This window comes from Lissotriton vulgaris, chromosome 5, assembly GCF_964263255.1.
Source record: "Lissotriton vulgaris chromosome 5, aLisVul1.2, whole genome shotgun sequence".
Taxonomy (NCBI): Eukaryota; Metazoa; Chordata; class Amphibia; order Caudata; family Salamandridae; genus Lissotriton; species Lissotriton vulgaris.
This window is the reverse complement of record NC_141693.1, coordinates 987,140,324-987,164,640: the sequence shown is the minus strand read 5'-3', so window position 1 is coordinate 987,164,640 and position 24,317 is coordinate 987,140,324. Positions and strand designations below refer to the sequence as shown.

Sequence of the window (24,317 nt, the reverse complement as noted above, 5' to 3'; positions counted from 1 at the left end):
TTAAAAGACTTAGGTACTGTGCCTTGAAGTAGAGAAGTGTTGAGCAGTTTTAGAGCTGGGGCAGGGAAAGTAGTAAAGACAGTCTTCAGTATATGGGAAGGACAGCAGTCGCGAGGAGAGCCAGATTTTACCCTATTCAATAGGGCGATTAGGGCTGGGACATCCAGAGGGGGGAAATGGTCCAAGGATGAGGTATTAGTGACGTGTGCAGGGACAGACGGGACAGGGGTAGTGGCGGGGATACTAGATTTAATTGTCGCAATTTTGTCCAGGAAATATTGGTTGAGAGTGTTGCAGAAGTCCTGGGTAACAGCAGGGATAAATTGAGTTCTACTGGGATTCAAGAGTTTATTGACAATGGAGAAGATTTCCTTGGAGTTATTATTTGACTGTTCTGTAAATTAGAGAAAAAGTTAGTTTTGGCTGAGACGATGGTCTTCATGTAATCAGCATGAGCGGCCAAATAGCGGGTCCTGTCAAGGGTATCGTAAGTTCTTCTCCACGCTCGCTCCTTTTGCCGAACAATGAGTTTTTTTGCCCTGAGGTCGGGAGAGAACCATTTGTGGGCATCAGACTGACGAATGGTTTTACGTTTTTTCAATGGGGCGTGTGTGTCACTAGCAGTATTGAGCCAGTTAGAGATGTCGGACACGGCTAGATTGAGGTCAGTGTTTAGGACTGGTGGAGAATTCTCTAGACTTTCCAGAAAGGCTGGGGTGTCCAGAGATCCCCATTTCCTGATAAATCCCTCCTTGGTAACTGCGTTGATTTTGGGCTCGAGAATAGAGATGTTAAACTGGATCAAAAAATGGTCGGACCAGATACAAGGAGATACGACAGGGGGGGATATACTAAGATGCATGCTCCAGATCTGGTCTAGTGTGTGCCCTTTAACATGAGTAGCAGTGTTAATATGATGGCTGAAATTAAGTCCTGTAAGGAGCTCCATGAGTTCACCAGCCAAAGGGCCGCCGGATTCGCTGTTAAGCCAGTAGTTAAAATCTCCGATTAGCAGGATTTTAGTGTAATCTGTGACCATGGAAGACAGCTGATCACACAGGGAAAAAGGGAAAGAGGGCATGCCTTGTGGAGGTCTATATATCAGTATGCATAGGAGTGGTCCGGATCTGTAGTCGAGCTTGATACCAGATTGTCGACTGCAGCAAGATCAAGGGATGTCATTTTGGAGAAGACATAGCCTTTGTTAATGATAGCGGCAACTCCACCCCCTGCTTTCCTTGCATCTCGATCTACCTGTAGGATATAATAGTTGTCTGGTAGAGCTGCCAGAATGTCTGGAGAAGAATTGGTATTAAGCCAAGTTTCCATAAGGAAAAGAATGTCCGATTTTTGGCAAGCAAGGAGGAGGAAGATGTCGAGTTGATGTTTAACTAAAGACCTAGTGTTGAGGTAAAAGATATTTAGGTGCTGGGTTTTGGCGGGGCGGACTTAGATTGCGAGTATCGCTGAAGTGACTGGGACAGAGGTTTTAAGGGGCTGGAGGGAGGAGAGAAAATGCCTAGTTGCATCAGATGTCTAATGGAGGCTGGGTCCAGAAGACATGCCGAGTTGCGGAGGTTCAACAGGCTCTCTATAGAATATGCTAAAAAAAGGGGCAGAGGGGCTGGCCCCTGGGCCCGTCCTGGCGCGGACGGGAGCTGACGGGCTTGCCTTTGGCGCGCCATCGCCGCGTCCGCTGCGCGGCCGGGGTGGGATACACATTATATGCTGTCTGGCAGTGTTGTGTCAGAAAGACTGCAGCGGCAACCCTGGGCTACCCCCAAGATGGCGGCTGCCCTCCCAGTCCCCGTATCAGCGCCTAATCGGCTGCACAGGGGAACAAAGCAAAGTGAGGAGGAGAGGGCGGATAAGTGCGCAGAAGTCCAAGAACAATTTAAAATACACAAACAATTTTAAAATTAGACAATGTGATGGTGCTCCCGGCTTTCCACAACACATACGGGTAGGGTAGGGTCCAAGGGAAATATTTAGAGACCCGATCACAGTTATAGCCCCTTAAACAAGATACTGTATACACAAATAATAACTGTGGGTCTAAAGGAACTCAAAATTCTGTGTTTCAGACAATGTCGTGTCCACTACTTGATACGCTTGGACTGTCACTCTCTGTACAGTATCCCATCAGTTACACAATCTGGACCGCCCTGTTAGTCATCATTTGGGTCAGTCTCAGCAAGTGGTATGTCCACAGCGTACAGTAAGTACACTCAAATCCAAGTAACTGAAAAGCAGTGCAAAAAGGAAGATCAGTGAAAGTGAGTGATTAAAAATGGATAGTGGTTGCAGAAATAACTTTAATGAGGAGCAAACTTTTGTTGTGAATGCACAGGGAAACACTTTGCCTTGCTACCTAATTAAATTGTAGTGATCCCTCCCAGTTCCCATGCGAAACTTCTGACTAGAGTAAATGTGCAGTAATTTCTAAGGTGAGAAATAACCTGCAAAATGGGTGTGAATATCTGCAGATCTACGTTTGCGATTTTTCACCTACTTCTGTAGCCAGGCTGAGCCACACCTAAAACCTAACCCTAAATTTCCGGATGGAAAAATTCTACCACGCTGATCAACTTTTCATATTCATAAATGTACTTTAAAATCCCACCATTCTGAGAACCGGAACTGGTAATTTACACAAAGCTTTCATCAGGTGTACCTAAGTTCTCTTAGGTGTATACAATGATTTGTGATTCAACTTCAGAAAGTAGGATTCCCACATGCATTACCACTCATTTTGCAATTAAGAGTATTTTGATGATTATTAGCACGTAAAACCTGTCAATATTTATCGAGGAAAATGCCCAGTATTTACCAGAACATTTGTATTTTGTTGAAGTATGCACCAAAATCTGCGTTTTGTTTCCCCAAAACTTGTAATTTTATGGTATTTATCTCAATAACTAAGGGGGCCATTATGTTATGTTATGTTATATTTAATTTGTACAGCGCACAGCTACTAAAAGTGTCCCGGCGCTAACTCCAGAAAGTTGAATTAATCCACACTCAGAGCCAAAGCTTAAAAGAGCAGCGTTTAAAATTTTTTTTTAAAAAGCAATGGGTCATGAACACTCCTAAGAGCCAGCGGTAACAGGTTCCAGGCTAAGCCAGCTTTGCCGACGAAGGAGTTACCGCCTAGCCTATGGCGATTGAACCGAGGATTCTGCATTAAAAGCTGATCCGATGAACGAAGTTGTCGAGAAGGTTTATAGAAGACACATCTCTTCTGCAAATAGATAGGACCTAGCCTATAAAGAGCATTTTGAATTTAATGCGAGACTCCACAGGGAGCCAATGCAGGGTACGTAAATGAATACGATCACTGTTTAAAAGGAAGTCCCAGTAGCAGTCTAGCGGCCGCATTTTGGACCACTTGCAGTTTCCTAGTTAAATAAGCAGGGCTGCCAACTAAAAGGGCATTGGCATAGTCTAAGCGGGATAAAATCAGTGCCCGGACCACAGTCTCCTTAGCGCTGACTGGCAAAAAAGGAAGAATTTTTTTAAAGATTTTCAGGATACCAAAACATGTCCCTGTCAACTTTTTTATCTGAGTTGAAAAATTCAGGTCTTCATCAAACCAAACCCCGAGATTTTTGGCAGAACCCTTGCTCGCAGTTGGGCGGGGGAAATCTGAAGGCCATATCCTATCCCTGAAATCCACTGGAAATGAGCCATACAGGAGTACTTCAGATTTTTAGGGCTCGCCCCTTTTCTATTTCGCAGAAATAGAAAACAGGGGTGAGCCCTTATGTCGCTGATCTGCTTCTTTCTCCAAAGGCTCTATTCAGGCAGCTGATTGGCTCTCTTCAAGCCGGATTCCCAAGAGTTCACGAGAATAGAATCACGTGACAAGCTCCTCATGCACGAGCTTGCCCGAGCCTTCCCCCTGCCAGCAGCATTTCTCCGGCACTCGGCCCACCCCCCTCCCTCTCCATATGGTGCGCTCTGCCTCAGGCCAGCATCTCACCTCCCATAATTATTCACTCCATATGGTCGCAACACCACATCAAAAGCAGCCCTTCTCCCAGCAGGCAGCCCACCCCCCTCCCTCTCCATATGGTCGCTCGAGTTCCAGGCTTCCCCAGTGTGCGCTCGTTCACTTCCCTTTTTCACGGCCGCAGGCCGAGACTCCTTTACCACTGCTTGTTTTCTGTGGCTTGTTTTCTTTCGAACTCTCATATCCCGGCCGTTTTTGTAAGTATTGCTGAGTTTGAAGCCAGCCTGGAGTTGACCGTGCATCTTCTTAGCTTTCTCTGCTTGCCGCTAACTAGGTCGCCATTATTATTATCGGAGCACGGCAGGGGGGAAGTTGAAATGTTGGTTTGTCGTCCTATCTGTCTAAGACATTATTCTGAATGTTGACTGGAGTTCTCCGGAAGCGTGTACTATGTTGCACAACATGACTTGCTCTCCAGGCTCCCCTGTGCCTTACCAGAACGGAAAGCTGGACAGTGTACTGCGCTCTGTGTATACTGATTTCAAACAGTGACTTGTGCATAGCGATTAGCATTTTTTTCAGGACTGAAATCATAGAGGAGGGAAGTGAAATAACCCACATTTTCTGCTAGAAACGTAATTTGACCAGTTGTACGTGGTTTCTGTTGGATACATTTAGAGCATTTCTGGACATTGTCCTATCGAAAAAAAACAAGGGGGCCAATTACTCGGCCTCACTTACTTCTCCTCCCCCACAATTACATCCCTGCTGTCGTTCACGGCCTCGAGGCCGTGCTCTGCCGAGAGCTTCACTTCAAAGGGCAAAGGGATCCGCTCCCCCGCCCCCCCTCCCCCTGCTCACACCTTGTTAATGTTTGAATCATTTTGGCCTCTAGACTTTTCTGGTAGAATATTGTCAGCCTCGGACAAACTCAGTGAGGCTCAAAATAGGGGTTTGTGTAGCAAGAGCTGAAGATGGCTCCTCAATGTCGGCACTTTTTATAGTTGATCACACTCCATTCGTATTGATCAGAAGCAGTCTCACGTATTTTTTAGAGCAGCCTAGTTTTTGACTCCCAACACTACAACCCAGGTCTCAATGGATGTCTTTGAAATGAGCACACAACCCCTGGCTCCTGGGCACTACATCAACGAGCGTCTAACGAGTCAGCTTCTCACCTCTAAACCCATTGTGAAACATAGTTTGTGTGAACCATTGATGGATGCAGGAACTGAGAAAATCTTTATTATAATCAGCTTGTTTAATGCACACTTACAATTTCTTATTTCAACATTGAGACGGAGAAAGTGTGTTTTTTTTGGACACTTTAAAATTATGATCAACTGAAAAAAAAGTGATCAATGACGATTTTGGAGCTTTATTGGGGGTTGGGTCGCCAAAAAGTTACATAGAATGAGAAGGTAAAAATTGATGTCCAGAGTGCTTGTAAAATAATTCACATACATATCGAAGAACAGAGCCCACAGTTTCCGGTTTTACATGTTGTATGTGCACCACACACAGTGCAGTTGTTCCTTGTGTTGCATTTTACTCAATGCTCTGTTGTTGGCTTTTTTCAGTGTGTGTTACTGAGTGCATGCTCAGCTCTAGGAAGGCAAAAACCTCGTAATCAAAATGGCATCTAAACATTTATTTTAAAGACCTATTTCCTGCAGTCAAGAATAATATTTTATGCTTATATCATTAATCTCTACTGCCCTCACTCTACCACTCTAGTGCCCTCACTCTACCGCCCTCACTCTACCACTCTACAGCCCTCACTCTACCACTCTACTGCCCTCACTCCCTCACTCTACCACTGTACCGCACTCGTGGCCTCACTCTACCGTCCTCACTCTAACGCCCTCACTCTACTGGCCACACACAACCGCCCTCACTCTACCACTCTACCGCCCTCACTCTACCACTCTACTGCCCTCACTCTACCGCCCTCACTCGACCACTCTACCGCCCTCACTCTACCGCCCTCACTCTACCACTCTACTGCCCTCACTCTACCACTCTACTGTCCTCACGCCCTCACTCTACCGCCCTCACTCGACCACTCTACCGCCCTCACTCTACCACTCTACTGCCCTCACTCTACCGCCCTCACTCGACCACTCTACCGCCCTCACTCTACCACTCTACCGCCCTCACTCTACCAATCTACTGTCCTCACGCCCTCACTCTACCGCCCTCACTCGACCACTCTACTGCCCTCACGCCCTCACTCTACCGCCCTCACTCTACCACTCTACCACCCTCACTCTGCCGCCCTCACTCTCCCACTCTACCGCCCTCACTCTACCACTCTACCGCCCTCACTCTACCACTCTACCGCCCTCACTCTACCACTCTACCGCCCTCACTCTACCACTCTACTGCCCTCACTCTACCGCCCTCACTCAACCACTCTACCGCCCTCACTCTACCACCCTCACTCTACCACTCTACCGCCCTCACTCTACCACTCTACTGTCCTCATGCCCTCACTCTACCGCCCTCACTCGACCACTCTACTGCCCTCACGCCCTCACTCTACCGCCCTCACTCTACCACTCTACCACCCTCACTCTGCCGCCCTCACTCTCCCACTCTACCGCCCTCACTCTACCACTCTACCGCCCTCACTCTACCACTCTACCGCCCTCACTCCCTCACTCTACCGCCCTCACTCTACCACTGTACCGCCCTCACTCCCTCACTCTACCGCCCTCACTCTACCGCTCTCACTGTACCGCCATCCCTCTACAAATCTACCGCCCTCACTCTACCGCCCTCACTCAACCACTCTAATGCCCTCACTCTACCACAATACTGCCCTCACTCTACCACCCTCACTCTACCGCCCTTACGCCTTCACTCTACGGCCCTCACTCTACCACTCTACCGCCCTCACTCTACCACTCTACCGCCCTCACTCTATCGCCCTCACGCACTCTATCGCCCTCACTCTATCGCCCTCACTCTATCTATCGCCCTCCCTCCCTTTATCTATCGCCATCCCTTTATCCATCGCCCTCCCTCTATCTATCGCCCTCACTCTATCGCCCTCCCTCCCTCCCTGTATCTATCGCCCTCCCTCTCTTCCACCCACTTCTTTCTCTAACTCCCTATTCTCTTCTCTTCTCGTGTGCTGATCTGCTGCTCTCTTCCACCCGCCTCCTTCTTTAACTCCCTGTTTTCTTCTGCTGATCTGCTGCTCTCTTCCACCTCGCCTCCTTCTCTCACTCCCTGTTCTATTTTCCTGTGATACTACTCACCCACGCAGCGCCACACTCACCCATGAAGCGCTACTCACCCATGCAGCTTCACTCTCACCCACGCAGCTTCACTCTCACCCACGCAACCCCACTCAGCCACGCAACGCCACTCATTCACAAAACGCCACTCACTCACACAACCCAACTCATACAGCGCAACTCTCACCCCGCAAATCACACCCACGCAAGTCCACTCACCCAAGCAACGCCACTCAGCCACGCAACGTCAATCTTACCCACGCAGCTCTACTCACCCATACAGCGCCACACTCACCCATGAAGCGCTACTCAACCATGCAACTTCACTCTCACCCACGCAACGCCACTCACCCACGCAACGCCACTCAGCCATACAGTGCCACTCAGCCACGCAGTGCAACTCTTAACCACAAGCATGTCTGTGTACTCCCTCCAGCTGGACCCCAGCATATCCGTGTACTCTTTAACAATCACACACACATGCAAATTTGCAACCCCACTCACCCATGCAATGCCACTCAGCCACGCAACGCCACTCATTCACAAAACGTGACTCACTCACGCAATGCAACTCATGCAGCACAACTCTCACCCACGCAGCACAATTCTCACCTACGCAGCGCAAATCACACCCACGTAAGTCCAATCACCCACGCAACGCCACGCAACGTCAATCTCACCCACGCAGCTCTACTCACCCACGCAGCGCCACACTCACCCATGAAGCACTACTCACCCATGCAACTTCACTCTCACCCACGCAACGCCACTCACCCACGCAACGCCACTCAGCCACGCAGTGCCACTCTTAACCACAAGCATGTCTGTGTACTCCCTCCAGCTGGACCCCAGCATATCTGTGTACTCTTTAACAATCACACACACATGCAAATTTGCAACCCCACTCACCCACGCAATGCCACTCAGCCACGCAACGCCACTCATTCACAAAACGCCACTCACTCACGCAATGCAACTCATACAGCGCAACTCTCACCCACGCAGCACAATTCTGACCTACGCAGCGCAAATCATACCCACGTAAGTCCAATCACCCACGCAACGCCACTCAGCCACGCAACGTCAATCTCACCCACGCAGCTCTACTCACCCACGCAGCGCCACACTCACCCATGAAGCGCTACTCACCCATGCAACTTCACTCTCACCCACGCAACGCCACTCACCCACGCAACGCCACTCACCCACGCAAAGCCATTCAGCCATACAGTGCCACTCAGCCACGCAGTGCCACTCTTAACCACAAGCATGTCTGTGCACTCCCTCCAGCTGGACCCCAGCATATCCGTGTACTCTTTAACAATCACACACACATGCAAATTTGCAACCCCACTCACCCATGCAATGCCACTCAGCCACGCAACGCCACTCATTCACAAAACGTGACTCACTCACGCAATGCAACTCATGCAGCACAACTCTCACCCACGCAGCACAATTCTCACCTACGCAGCGCAAATCACACCCACGTAAGTCCAATCACCCACGCAACGCCACTCAGCCACGCAACGTCAATCTCACCCACGCAGCTCTACTCACCCACGCAGCGCCACACTCACCCATGAAGCACTACTCACCCATGCAACTTCACTCTCACCCACGCAACGCCACTCACCCACGCAACGCCACTCAGCCACGCAGTGCCACTCTTAACCACAAGCATGTCTGTGTACTCCCTCCAGCTGGACCCCAGCATATCTGTGTACTCTTTAACAATCACACACACATGCAAATTTGCAACCCCACTCACCCACGCAACGCCACTCAGCCACGCAACGCCACTCATTCACAAAACGCCACTCACTCACGCAATGCAACTCGTACAGCGCAACTCTCACCCACGCAGCACAATTCTGACCTACGCAGCGCAAATCATACCCACGTAAGTCCAATCGCCCACGCAACGCCACTCAGCCACGCAACGTCAATCTCATCCACGCAGCTCTACTCACCCACGCAGCGCCACACTCACCCATGAAGCGCTACTCACCCATGCAACTTCACTGTCACCCACGCAACGCCACTCACCCACGCAACGCCACTCAGCCACGCAGTGCCACTTTTAACCACAAGCATGTCTGTATACTCCCTCCAGCTGGACCCCAGCATATCCGTGTACTCTTTAACAATCACACACACATGAAAATGTGCAACCCCACTCACCCACGCAACGCCACTCAGCCACGCAACGCCACTCATTCACAAAACGCCACTCACTCATGCAATGCAACTCATACAGCACAACTCTCACCCACGCAGCACAATTCTCACCTACGTAGCGCAAATCACACCCACGTAAGTCCAATCACCCACGCAACGCCATTCAGCCACGCACGTCAATCTCACCCACGCAGCTCTACTCACCCACGCAGCGCCACACTCACCCATGGAGTGCTACTCACCCATGCAACTTCACTCTCACCCACGCAACGCCACTCACCCACGCAACGCCACTCAGCCACGCAGTGCCACTCTTAAACACAAGCATGTCTGTGTACTCCCTCCAGCTGGGCCCCAGCATATCCGTGTACTCTTTAACAATCACACACTCATGCAAATTTGCAACCCGACTCACCCACGCAGCGCCACACTCACCCATGAAGCGCTACTCACCCATGCAACTTCACTCTCACCCACGCAACGCCACTCAGTCACGCAGTGCCACTCTTAACCACAAGCATGTCAGTGTTGCTAAATAAGGATGGTTTTTAAATGAATAAAGCTGTATAAATTAGTAGTGATGCAGAGACATCCTATTGTTATGCTGATTGGTGCTGTGCAATTTATGAGTAGTGCAGTGATGCTGCCTAATTATGCTGCTGGTGTACACAAAAAATGCAGTTCTGATACAGAGTAGTACTGTGGCATTTAAAATTAAAGCACTACATATATCCATACATTATAAACAACACATACATACACACACTACATGCATCCAAGACACAACACACATCCAACAACAAAAACATACAAGCATACATCCAAGTCCATCCAATCATCCATATATCCACTCCATCCATGCCCATAATGCATCCATCACAACACTCTATCCATACATCCAAGCCTTCTAACTACTCCATACATGCATACACCCCTTTATATACATCCATCCCCCACAAACAATGGCATTTCATCTACCCATCCATCTGTAACACTTCATACATCCAGCCATTCCAGCAATAAGTCCTTCATCCATCACTCCATCTATCCATCCACCACTACATCCATCCCCTCCATACTTTCCTCAAATGCATCCATCACAACACTGTATCCATACATCCAACATTCTAACTAATCCATCCATACACCCCCTTGTATCCATCCTTCACAACCAATACATAAAAAACCATCCATCAAGCCATTTATACCACTACATCCATCCAGCCATTCAAAAAATACATACATTCATGCATCACTCCATCTATCCACCCAACACTACATCCATCCATCAAACTACATCTACACATCCATGCATTCAAATACAAACAACCCACACCATCCAAAAAAACACACTACATACATCCATCCCATTCCATGCATCCATCCCACCACTCCATCCATACATCCCCCCACTCCATCCAACCATCACACTCCATCCATCACAATACATCACACTAAATCCATCCTTACAGACACCACTACATCCATCCATCCCCTCCCTCCATTACATCCATACAAAACATCCACTCCATTCAGCCAGCCATCCCCTAATCCATCCATATATCCAACACACCACTACATTTGTTCATACCCCCACAACATACATACATCCATCCCACTCCATCCATCCATCCCACCACTCCATCCATACATCCCCCCACTGCATCCAACCATCACACTCCATCCATCACAATCCTTCCCACTAAATCCCTAGTTACATCCACCACTCCATCCATTCATAGCCTCCCTCCCTTCCATCCATACAAAACATCCACTCCATTCTGCCAGCCATCCCCTAATCCATCCATATATCCATCACAACACTACATTCATTCATAACCCCACACCATACATCCATCCATCCATCCCACTACATCCAACAATACATCCCAAAGCATACATCATTTAGCCACTACATCCATACATTACATTCAAAACATGTAACACTACATCCAGCCATCCATACTATCCATCCATCCCATAAACTCCATTCATCCATACACTACTACATACATACAGCCAAACCACAATTACATTCAGCCATCCACCCAATACATACATTCACCAGTCATACACAACAACAGCCATCAGTGCACAGTTTCAACAGACACACACACCACAAGCCAACAGTGAACGCTTTCACCACGCAGACACACCACAGGACATCAGTGCACACTCTCACCAGCCACAGACACCATCAGTGAACACTTTTAACACCCACAAACACTACCAGCCGTCAAAGCACGCTTCCACCAGACATACAACACAAAAAGGACAGTGCACAATTTCAAATATCACACATACCAAAAGCCATCAAATCACACTTTTACAAACAACCCACACCATCCAAAAAAACACACTACATACATCCATCCCATTCCATACATCACTCCCACCACTCCATCCATACATCCCCCCACTCCATCCAATCATCACACTCCATCCATCACAATACATCACACTAAATCCATCCTTACAGTACCACTACATCCATCCATCCCCTCCCTCCATTACATCCATACAAAACATCCACTCCATTCAGCCAGCCATCCCCTAATCCATCCATATATCCAACACACCACTAAAATAAACAAATTGACACTACATTCATTCATACCCCCACAACATCCATCCATCCATCCCACTCCATCCATCCATCCCACCACTCCATCCATACATCCCCCCACTGCATCCAACCATCACACTCCATCCATCACAATCCTTCCCACTAAATCCCTAGTTACATCCACCACTCCATCCATCCATAGCCTCCCTCCATTCCATCCATACAAAACATCCACTCCATTCTGCCAGCCATCCCCTAATCCATCCATATATCCATCACAACACTACATTCATTCATAACCCCACATCATCCATCCATCCATCCATCCCACTACATCCAACAATACATCCCAAAGCATACATCCTTTAGCCACTCCATCCATACATTACATTCAAAACATGTAACACTACATCCAGCCATCCATACTATCCATCCATCCCATAAACTCCATCCATCCATACACTACTACATACATACAGCCAAACCACAATTACATTCAGCCATCCACCCAATACATACATTCACCAGTCATACACAACAACAGCCGTCAGTGCACAGTTTTAACAGACACACACACACCACCAGCCAACAGTGAACGCTTTCACCACGCAGACACACCACAGGACATCAGTGCACACTCTCACCAGTCACAGACACCATCAGTGAACACTTTTAACACCCACAAACACTACCAGCCGTCAAATCACGCTTCCACCAGACATACAACACAAAAAGGACAGTGCACAATTTCAAATATCACACATACCAACAGCCATCAAATCACACTTTCGACAGGCACACAACTCCAGCTGTCAAGGCACAGTTTCACCAGACACACACACTACCAGACATCACTGCACACTTCCACCGGACACACACACCACCAGCCGGCCAGGCACACACACACCACCAGCCATCACTGCATGCTTTCAACAGGCACACACACACACACATCAACAGCCATCAGTGCACACTTTCACCAGGCATACACACCACCGGACGACAATGCACACAAGTGTACATCAAAGTCATACAATGTACATGCTGTATTACAATGACCTGTTATCTATCAAAGGTTAACGACATGCACAGTGGTAAGCCTAAAGATAAAAAGTAATAAACAATGTCACAATACGTTCAAGTAATGTACTTCAACATAAATTAAGGTATTCGAAAAACTAAGGAAAAGAAGCTGCCCAGTATACTCGCAAACCGGATATGGTTTCAGTGAACAGTAACCACTTCTAAACTATGAAAAGGCACGAAACGCACGAACGAAGCGCACAGCAATAAGTGCAAGTTTTTTCAGCCTTCGGTGTACTGTTCAAAGATAGCTAAAAAAAAACAGTGCATTTACTGCCATCTTTAATAGGAAGCAATGTGTGCTCAAGTCCAAACAGATGCCCACAAGGTTAATAATAAAGAAAATAAAAAGTCATAGCACAAAAACGGGCATTTGCCACAAATGATGAGATCCTATCTTAAACAACTGACCTGTCTCCACAGCAGAACTTTTTCAGTTAAAACATTAATAGGAATATAGAGTAATTAATCCTCCTACGGGAAACTGTAATTTTGACTACTGACAAATTGACCCGAGGGTATCACAATGCTTTACATGAGCACCACTTGCATTACTGACGGAAACATTAATTTAAAGCACGGGGAGAATAAGTAATTTAACCAGATACGAACCTGCTTACACAGCTTCAAAATCCAACACTATGTCCGTTAAGCCACATCCTCTTCCGACTTGGAACACTTTGAGTGTGTCCTTGGAAACAGAAACATACAGCGGGAATCGTACATTACCACACCTTAAATCCACTGTAACTCTCTGATTTTTTTGCCTATACCAAATAAGACAAATCGCCAGAATTTAGGTGGTAATATGTCTCTGAAAGAAGAAATGGGAAGTCGGAAGTTACCGGTGGCATCTAAATCGCAGTAATAGGGCTAAGTCCACTACTACACAAACAAGGTTTTAAAATACTTGACTAGAGACAGCATATCACCTACAGACAGATTTAGACAACTTTCACCCTTCAAGACAAGCCTCACAAAAAGTGGGGTAAAGATACGACAAATGGATGTGCAAATTTATCAAGAACCTTCATGCACATGCAAAGATCTCTGTGATAAAAAGGTAATTGTTTAGTTCTTAAGACAGGTGAAAGACAATAAATACACCGCTAGTTAAGTTTCACGTCATTGACACAGCTGTCTACGAGCAACAACTTGAGTCCAATAATAAACGGTCTAATTCAAAGAGAAATGATTATGAACAATACACGTTCAACTAATCATCAGTCACAACATGGATGAACTTGCACATTGTTAGGAAAGCTGGTTATAGGCAGTGAACATTAACATGCAAAGGTACACGGAACAAAGCTTACTTAACAAGGGCCAGAACATTTATAACTGGCTTTTAACAATAACTTTCTAGAAAGTGCAAAAGAAAAAATACAGTTAGACTGCATAAAAAACACTGTCTTCACTACACTATCTCAGAAATACATCCCATCAGTAAGGATTAAAATAGACTGTTACACAACAATAACAAAATAATTACATACCCTAAATAAAAAATATCACGAACATTATTACATACAATTACAAAATGACATTTTGTAAAAAATTAATAATAAACACATTAAATCACAGTACATCCTCTTAATACATAAATATACTCGAAACGAAATAGCCCTTCTAAGTGCTAAAAACAGTTAATGTACGTAAAATAACGAACACCAGCTAAAAAAGCATTAAATTAGAGTTGTCGCTAAGATATACATTATATATCAACGATTAAAACACTTAATTAAATTTAATTCAAATAAATAACTGAAAATAATTACAATCGCTAACAAAATATGTCACTATTTATATAAATACACTCATAATCATTAATTAATTTATACATACTATCAATACTACATTAAATTAGATAAAAAAACACTTAGAAATAAACTCTTACCTGTCTAACGACGCAGCAACAGCACACAAACAAGAACACGCCTTCCGCGCCCCACGATTCTCGATCTTCTGGGGAATTCCACCGTTGACGTAAGCAAATCGGAACGCTACGTCAAAAGCGTAGCGCTCCGATTGGCTAAAAATAAACGTCAATCAAAACTAATCAGTGACAATAGAAAAAATAACTAGAACGCTGACGTAGGTAGCGTCAAGGTGACGCATTGCGTCCGCCATTTTAAAATTATTCCATTTAATACGGGAGTCAACAGACACAAAACACAACACATATTAAAAAACACACACACATTTAAATTACATATAAACATGCACATAAGGTATGGCCAATTCAAAAGGGAAGCTCAAGCACTTATAATTTAATTCTGATTTAATACATTAGAACAACTATTAAAAATAAATTTTAAGCACTATACAAACCGAGATAGATCAGTAATTATATCTTTATTTTAATTAATTCATGTACAGAAAATGTTAACAATTTGACCATAAAAACACATAAGTTTTGGGTCTGCCAACAAATATCAAAGATTAACTCACGTTACCATGATCCAAAGTATTTACATATACCCACTATGGAACATCTGCTCCCTGCATTCATGCTATTGCTATGCCTTTAGGTGACGGACAGACAATAACATGAAAAATAACCTGTCATGTACAATTCTACATTATACCTGCACATTTTAATTTTTCAAACAACTACAGCTTGTGAACATACTTTCAACACACAACACAGCATATACTCCAAGACCATGACCCCTAGTAGCAATGATACCTTCTACAACTCACACTCACACCCCATCACCTCACAACTAACAGTACTGCAAGCCTTACTCTGCAGCACGCCGCACACTGCTGCACGCTACGCACTGCTGCACAACACACACAGATGCACACCACACACTGCTGAACGCCATCCATCTATCCATCCATCTATCACACTACATCCATCCCTCACACAACATACATCCTTCCCCACACTCCATCCATCCCAATACATCCATCCATCCACCCCAACACATCCATCCATACACCCCCCAAACCATCCTTCCATCCATCCCCCCACTCCATCCATCCATCCCTCCCCGCACCAAAATGATCCCTACACCGCACCACACTCCATTCCTACCTTGTACAAAACTCCATCACTCACCCACCCCACACTCCATCCCTCCCCCGCACCACACTCCATCCCTCACCCACACCACACTCCATCCCCCGCACCACACTCCATCCCTCACACGGCCCACACTACATCCCTCATCCACACTCCATCCCTCGCCCACACTCCATCTCTCGCCATCTTACCCTGCCTCTATCTCTCACACTTACTCTATCTGTCGCACTCCCTCTATCTATCTTATGCACTCCCTCTATCTATCTATCTATCACCCTCACTATCCATCACATCACCACAGCATCACTCTGGAGCACCACAACATCAATATGCGCTAACAGATCATCACTGAACGCCACAGCATCACTCGGCACACTCACAACATCATTCTAAGACAACAAACCATCAATATGTGCAACAATTCAACAACATATTAAAATATGTTCTCTCAATTTTCATAATTTTAATAAAAAATTCAAAAAATAATTTTAATCTTTCACTTCTGTTCTTGTATTTTCATCACTATAAAAAACAATAAACAATCATCAAAAAAAATTTGATAAAGTTTACGCTATTGCCATTATATATTACAAATTAATGACTTTAACTATTAAATATTGGGAATTTTTATTTTTTATTTTAATATTAATACATCAAAGTCATGTAAAGACAACACGTTTTGCATTACAAAAGAACAGGAGTTGTGTGTCATCCACATAGGCCATCACCTTAGCCCCCAGAGACTCCGCAAGGTAAACCAGCGGAGTCACATAGATTTAAAGAGAAGAGGGCTAAGGGATGACCCCTGCGGAACACCAGTAGACAAATGCATCGGTGCAGAAGCACAGGGAGGAAGCCACACCTGCTGTGATCTGCCCTACTTATGATGGCGGTGGGATCAGCACCGCCCGACCGGCAGTGGCGATCCGCCTGCCATATCTTCCCGCCCGCCATTTACCCCCCCCCCCCCCATATTATTATGGCGGGGGTACCGAGGCGGGCGGAAAGTCCTTCCCCTGGATTTCCACTGGTCGGAAATTGTCACGATTGCTGGCCCGGCAGAACTCGGGCTCATGCCATCCATATTAGGATGCCTGGCAGTGAAGGCCTTTCCATGGCATTGATGCTGCCATGGAAAGGCACGGAGAATTGCTTTGGGGGCCCGTCACGGGTCCCCATTGGGGTGGAAGCGTGGGGGGCTGCACTTGAGGTTACCATATTGCCATACACAAGGTGACAGGTACCGCGCGGTGCCTGCTACGTTGTGCGTGTCAATACACAACATGCCTGTTTAACAATGCGGCGGGTGCTGCTGACAGCAATGTGGCTGGTGCATCCTGATTGGCCTTGCGGAACCGCCGCACCTCCGGCGGTCGGTCCCGTTTTCCATCACGGTGGCGGGCAGACAAAGTCCGCCAACCATCGCAATGGGACCCTAAGTTCAGGCTCGATAGAATCAGAGTTTTTCAGGTGTGATAAATATTGCATCATTTACCGGGCTTCTTGTAAAAAGGACCATAGTGTTCCAATTTACTCCGAATCCGAACCTTTGCTATGACCAGGCTAAGGCTTTATCTGGACACATGGAGGGACAACCCTCTCTGAACAGAGTTTATTATGGTGGAACTTCCCTCCTCAGTATCTAACTCAGATTTCTGACCATCTGTATTTAGTAGAGCTTTAAACCACCTACTTACCTGACACTTGAACTTAATGACCCCTCGTCTCAATGAGGAACGTGTAGTATTAAATCACTTTTTAAATCACTCAAATTTCACTTCAACAACACCCATAAACAGCCAGCCAGTTCATTTGGGATCCACAGAAATCTCTGTTTACGTAGATACTCTGGTGTAAATGACAAAAAAAATGGTGTCTACGGACACTAGGGAATCAAAAAAAAATTATGGTTGATACAGAGCATTTATTCTAAAAGTCTGAAATCGCAGGATCACAGGTTGGCTTATGTCCCAGATGGGGAGTCTTGGATTGCAACATTGTCTATTCTGAGTTTACTGAGTGAATGAAGTTCAGTTCTCATGCTCTGTGGTCATGACTTTAGCCCTACGTCCTTTTGTGTATAATTTGTATCTCTTTGGGAAAAGTGTGAACTGGCCACCTTGGGATGTTCAGCTCATCATAGAGCAACATTGTACTTTTCTTTGAATAAGGCACCACTATTTGATCTCCAGTCCCTATCTTGAAGTTTAAATGTGATATTGTAAACATTGTAGGGTTTTTTTCTGTCCCACCCTTTGTCATGCTCAGGAAGCACTCTGAATATTAGGTTTGAGGAAGATTGTCACTGCTGCTGTAGTTTCTCATAGATATTTAGAAGGATAGAGCAATAGAAGGCAGAGGCAAACTATCAGATATTTTCTGGTTCATCCCTAAGGCCCCAATGTAATATCTGTATGTCTAGTTAGTATCTGTTGTATTTCTGTCTAGCTATGTCTACCCTACAGCACGGGCAGTTCCACCCCTTTGCTAGGCTTTGGTCTGGAATTATGAGGACTCTGACCTGCACTTACATTAATTTCTATCTTCCCATGCAGGATATTTTCACAGTGGACGAGACCATCCCTATGTCGTTTCGCAGCTGGGTGAACTGCTTCCTTGGGGTGATTGCCACCTTGTTTTTGATCTGCTTGGCCACGCCCATCTTTGCTGCTGTGATCATTCCTTTGGGTATCGTTTACTACTTTGTTCAGGTAAGAAGCAAAACGTGCGCATGTCTAATAGAGACTTGCACTCTATGCCAGCGGGCCAGGTGGGAACTGAATATTGGACGATTCCAGTGCTTAATTTGTAAAATATTAAGTGCCAGGGCTCTAACCAGGAGGCCACTGCAGCTTGACCCACCCATTGCCCTTGTCATCACTCCCAAAACAACTACTAACCATCTCTTTTGCATGTAAATGAGACAGGTCCCCAAAGCTTAACGAATGGTGGGGGAGGCAAGTATTAGCAATTTTAACATATATTGTAGTCCTAACCTACCGTTGTTCTGCACATCTCTAAATTAGATGAGCAGCGCCACCATGTGGTGGACTGTTCTAAGTATGAAGTTGACAATTAGGTGCCGGTGCCGAGCACCGGAAACCAATTAAGTGCCGGTGCTGAGCAGCGGAAAGCACCGGCTCAAATTAACCTCATAAGTGCTTCGCCCGTTCAGCGGCCGACGGCACCACTACCTCCCTAGTGCTGCCGTCAGCCGATGAACGTTCGAACTGCACCTGCACAATGGAACATCCAGCACTGGAGCTGGACGTTCCATAGCAGCTAAGGTGTTAAGCACTGGACGATTCATGCATTTATTTTTGCACGTATTTATACATTCTTATAAAGAGAACTCCGCCGAGGGTATTGGTGTACTGTGCAAAGACAGCAGAATAATGCCAATCCCTCGTGCTTTTATGTATGTGTATATGCTCAGGGCGATGTAATTACTAGCTTACTTCCTTCCTCACTTACTGCTGCGACACTGTCAGAAACCCAGCATGGGCTATATTCGAATTCTTAAGTAATGTACCAGTGTATGTATCAATTGAGCATTCATCGTAAGTATCTGCGTATTTGTACCAGGAATTATGTATTTTCTATTATATATTGTATTTATCCATCTACTTATTTATTTCATTTATCCACTTACTTGATATATGTTTGCTTCAGAGTATATACAATCCACTTGGCTGTACGCTACAAGTATCACTCATAGTTGTACATCTTCGCAAGATCCTTTAGTACATCATCTATGTAGTTAAGCCGGAGCCAAACGTATCCACATGTACTGTATGTAAATTTTGTATTATGCTTTTCGTTCTTTTTCTTTTTATGCTTCTTATGTTCTTTTATCAATAAAAATGATTTGAACTAAAAAAAAAGAATAATGCCAATCACCTTTAAATTGAATTATGAAAACGGTATAAAGCAGAAATAACCGTGGCTTTGTGGTAGAACCTAGTCTGGTGGGAAGTAACAATCCCGGCTGTAGCAAGGATACAGGTTGCTAAATGTGCCACAACTATAAGTTAGGGGGTGAAAGAAGTGATAATTTCATAATGGGTGAGTGAAGGAGGGACTTCAGGAGTCGAGAACCGGAAGGTTTTTCTTGTAATGTTTTGAAGTATTATTTTACTGTTTAAAACTTGCACGAATTCTGCTCTAAATCCTTTTTCCGCCTTCCGCCACTTTTTGGCATTTTCCTCTCTCCCCGGTACCCTGATTCTATACTTAGAATGTCTGTGGTTCTCACTGGAGGATTTTCATATGGGTGCTGACTGTTAGTGACGCAGAGAGGAATAAACTAACCTTCATGCACCTGAGATTCCTGCTATCATCCGTAATACCGGACACCAAGGGCCTCATTTATGGGGATTTGGTGCAGGGCAGCGCAGCAAGGTGCGCTGGCCTATGTCAAAGTGAAAGGGCTGGAATGCACTGGATTTATCTAATAGGGTGCATTCCTGTCCTTTCCCCCTGCGCTGGTGCCGTTTCGTCAGCCTGGTGCCAATGCAGGCACTCTTGTGCCATGGTGCAAGGGTGCCTGTGTTGTCAACAAATTGTTTTTGTGCAAGAAGGGGCACCTTCCTGCACGAAAACTATCCTGGGGGGCTTTTTCCTCATTCTATATGTGCTGTATTCTTCAGCACACACAGAAAGAGTAAACAATGGGAAGAAATAAAGTGTTTTCCCCTCGTTGCGTCTCCCCTTCGGAGGTGTAAGGTTTTGGCACATCCCGAGATTTACATGGTCTTGTAAATCTGGGGAAGCGTCAACATCCAGGGGTGTTGCATGAAAACACCCACCGCAATGCCATGGTACGCCACAGCGGCAAGAGGGGCTCCTAAATATGCCCCCAGATTTGCACCACTGGTGATTTGTGTCAGGCTCGTAGTTCGATGTGTGTGGAGATTTGTCAGGCTTGGAGTTTGAGGTATTATTACAGTGAGATGATGAGAAAAGACAGTGCAGCGCTGCAGTGACAGAAAATGAATATTTGAGAACAGGAAAACTAAGCTGTTTAGGTAGCATGCATGATCGGCGATCGCAAAAAGTTCAAAAGGCAACCCACTGCACGCAGCTGAACCATAACAACCTAGTTATTATCCCATAGCACGTATATAGCTGTAGCGGCGTGTGTCAAAGGAGAATGGCTGTGGAAGGGGTGGAATGGAGACGACAACAAATAAAGGGGGGGGGGGCCTTACCTGCAGCCAGCCGCATCGCCGGTTTTCTGCTCCTCTTGTGGCTCCAATGAAGGCACAGGCTCCCTGAATCCCCTGCGGCCAATCCTAAAGCAGCATCGACCCTCGTGCCCGTCAAGGGCTTGCGGTTCCACATGATGGTGCTTGCTTACTCTAAGCTGTACAAGTCAATTTGGCAAGCATCTGACCATACCAGTCCTATGGGTTCATTCTACCTGTGAAATCGGTCATGTGCACTACAACTCGCTGTCTGAGATTTACCAGCTCTAATCTTTTGGCAATTAACAAATTAAAAAAAATCCCCAATGGCTGTTTTCTGGGTTCTAGTTTCCTGTCAGACCTCTTACAAATAGAACTAAACAATCTGAAGGTTAGGGTCTTCAGAAACACCTGGCTGATTTGTGTGTGTAATATTGTCCTTTCAGCAACCCTCTCCAAGTCAAATAGTTTAGTGTAAGGTGGCTTAGTTTGGTGAACATGTGCTCTATAAATTTATAAATATAAAAAAATGAATATTCCAAAAATGTGGTTCAGCTTCACCTAATTAGCTGTGAACATTAAAATGGATAGAGACCCTCAAATCCTTTTCAGCTTCCTCGAATTTTAGGGGTGGAGAACTTTTACACCTGTGTATATAAATATTGCCCAAATTGCTTACAAATTCTAGCAGTTACTTACAATTTGTATTTTTTTTTAAATTATGCAACAAAGTGTCAATCTTTAAAAATAATAAAATATGTGTGGATTGCTGGCAACCCTATTCTCACTTAAAAATGTAAGGGGAGGATGGTAGGAGAATGCTGGAGTACGTGACAAGGTGAAAGGGAGAAAAGCTTGCTATGAACGCAGGAGGAGGCAATAAAGTAAAGGCTGCACCTAAACCAATACCAGAATATAATATACCTAACGCCATAACTTGGGCATTCCTTATTATAATACCTGTATGATGTTTGACAAAATAGTAACAGGTGGTCACATAAGCCCTGAAAAATATGGGGTTTATATACTGCACACTTCAAGAGAGTGGGAAGGGAGGAGGAAAGATAAGAAAGGATAGGTCAAGGTGTGCAGTGAAGTCATCAGCGCGTTTTAGTGTATACTCCTCCAACTATACAGAACAATGTATAGGTAGAGCAGGATGCCGACAATGGATACCAGAAGTTTATTTTATGGTATGAGCTGCGAATATAGCAGCCCTAACATTGTGACCAGAATATCGAGAGACAAATTATTGTAAATTTGTTTAAATATTCTATATCTAATTCCACATATACATACGTTGGTGATATATATGTCTTCAAGCTATGTAGATCTGGAGTTAAGAATCGTAAATCCATATCTCCCTGTCTGTCTTTACACAATATTTTAATTCTTAATATTCTGGTTATGATTTTGTGACCTGTCTATATTTTGGCTTCGATATTTTCTACCACAATTGTGTATTATATGTCTATCTAATATTGGCCATACAAGCAGTCCTGTCTAAATGAAGGGTCCACTGATAGAATATCGGTCACAAAAACATTGATGTTAAAAATATTTAAAAAAATATAGAGTACAAAAATATCGACTCCCATACCTATCCAGGTCAGTACAAAAATATTGAATCAAAAATATTGATGTAAAAAAATAGATGTAAAAAATATCGATTTCAATATATTTATATATATATGCACGTAAATTCGACACACAAACTGAGGCAGCCGCCCCAGCCCAATCTTCAATGACGAAGGAACAGATCTGTTTGTAAGTGCTGAATTAAGGTGCTTTATTCTCTCCAGCAAGCCAGCCGCCATTACACGTTTCGCTTTCCACAAAGCTTGATCATATATATATATATATATATATATATATATATATATATATATATATATATATATATATATATATATATATATAATATAATATATATTAAATATTAATATTCATTTTAACAAACTAAATTACATTTAATATACATTTTAACAAAATATAACAAATAAACTTAATAACAAAATAAACATACAAACATAATAATTTATACATATGTATATATTTAATTAATAAACTAATATATATATAATTTTTTTAATTAGTGATATATATATATATATATATATATTATTTTTATATCATTTTAAAGTTTTAAAATAAATTAAACTATGATAAATATTTAAACTTCAATTTCCCAATACAATCAGTGCAACAGTAGGGAAAGTGTTGGATAGCAAAATAATTACATTTCCTATTCCAACTCCAGTGAGTGCAACAGCAGGGAAACTGTTGGATAGCGGAGGGGTAAAAATTACTATTCCCACTCCAAACAGTGCAACAGCAGGGAAAGTGTTAGATAGTGAAGGGGTAAAAATTGCTATCCCCACTCCAGTGAGAGCAACAATAGGGAAAGTGTTGGATAGGGGAGTGGTAAAAATTACTATTCCCACTCCACTGAATGCAACAGTAGAGTAACTGTTGGATAGCGGAAAGGTAAAAAGTTTTATTCCCACTCCAGTGAATGTAACAGTAAGCAACAGTAAGCAAAGTGTTGGAAAGAGGAGGGGTAAAAATGTACTACTCCCACACCAGTGAGTGCAACAGTGGGGAAGTGTTGGATTGCAGAGGTGTAAAAATTACTATTCCAATTCCAGTGAGTGCAAACGTTAGGAAAGTGTTGGATAGTGGAGGGGTAAAAATTACCATACCCACTGCAGTGAGTGCAGTAGTAGGGAAAGTGTTGGATATCCAAGAGACAAATATTACTACTCACACTTACACATATAATATTAATGACATATAGAAAACCTACAAATAATATATAATATACATTAATAAATACATTTATAAAATAAAACTATTTTAAACTAGAAAATATTTTCAAATAAATTCATTAATACATAAATGTATTTATTGTATTTCCTACCCTAAAGCACCACACCAATACCAAAACACTTCCATATTTGTAATTACATTTGTTTATAATCTATAAAAACATATTATTAATAAAAAAAACGAATAAACAATAATTGACTACACACACTTTAACACTATGATATCCACAACATACACCTACATT

The 24,317-nt window shown here is 44.3% G+C and overlaps 1 protein-coding gene across 1 annotated transcript in view; it reads left to right on the top strand.

Annotated features, from left to right (window-relative positions):
* The window catches only part of ABCC2 (ATP binding cassette subfamily C member 2), a 687,938-nt gene that overhangs the window by 602,613 nt on the left and 61,008 nt on the right, over positions 1 to 24,317 (top strand). The window contains exon 24 of the mRNA XM_086922588.1: positions 18,614 to 18,769. Coding sequence (XP_086778714.1) covers positions 18,614 to 18,769 — 156 coding nt within the window. The remainder of the gene's footprint in view (positions 1 to 18,613; positions 18,770 to 24,317) is intronic.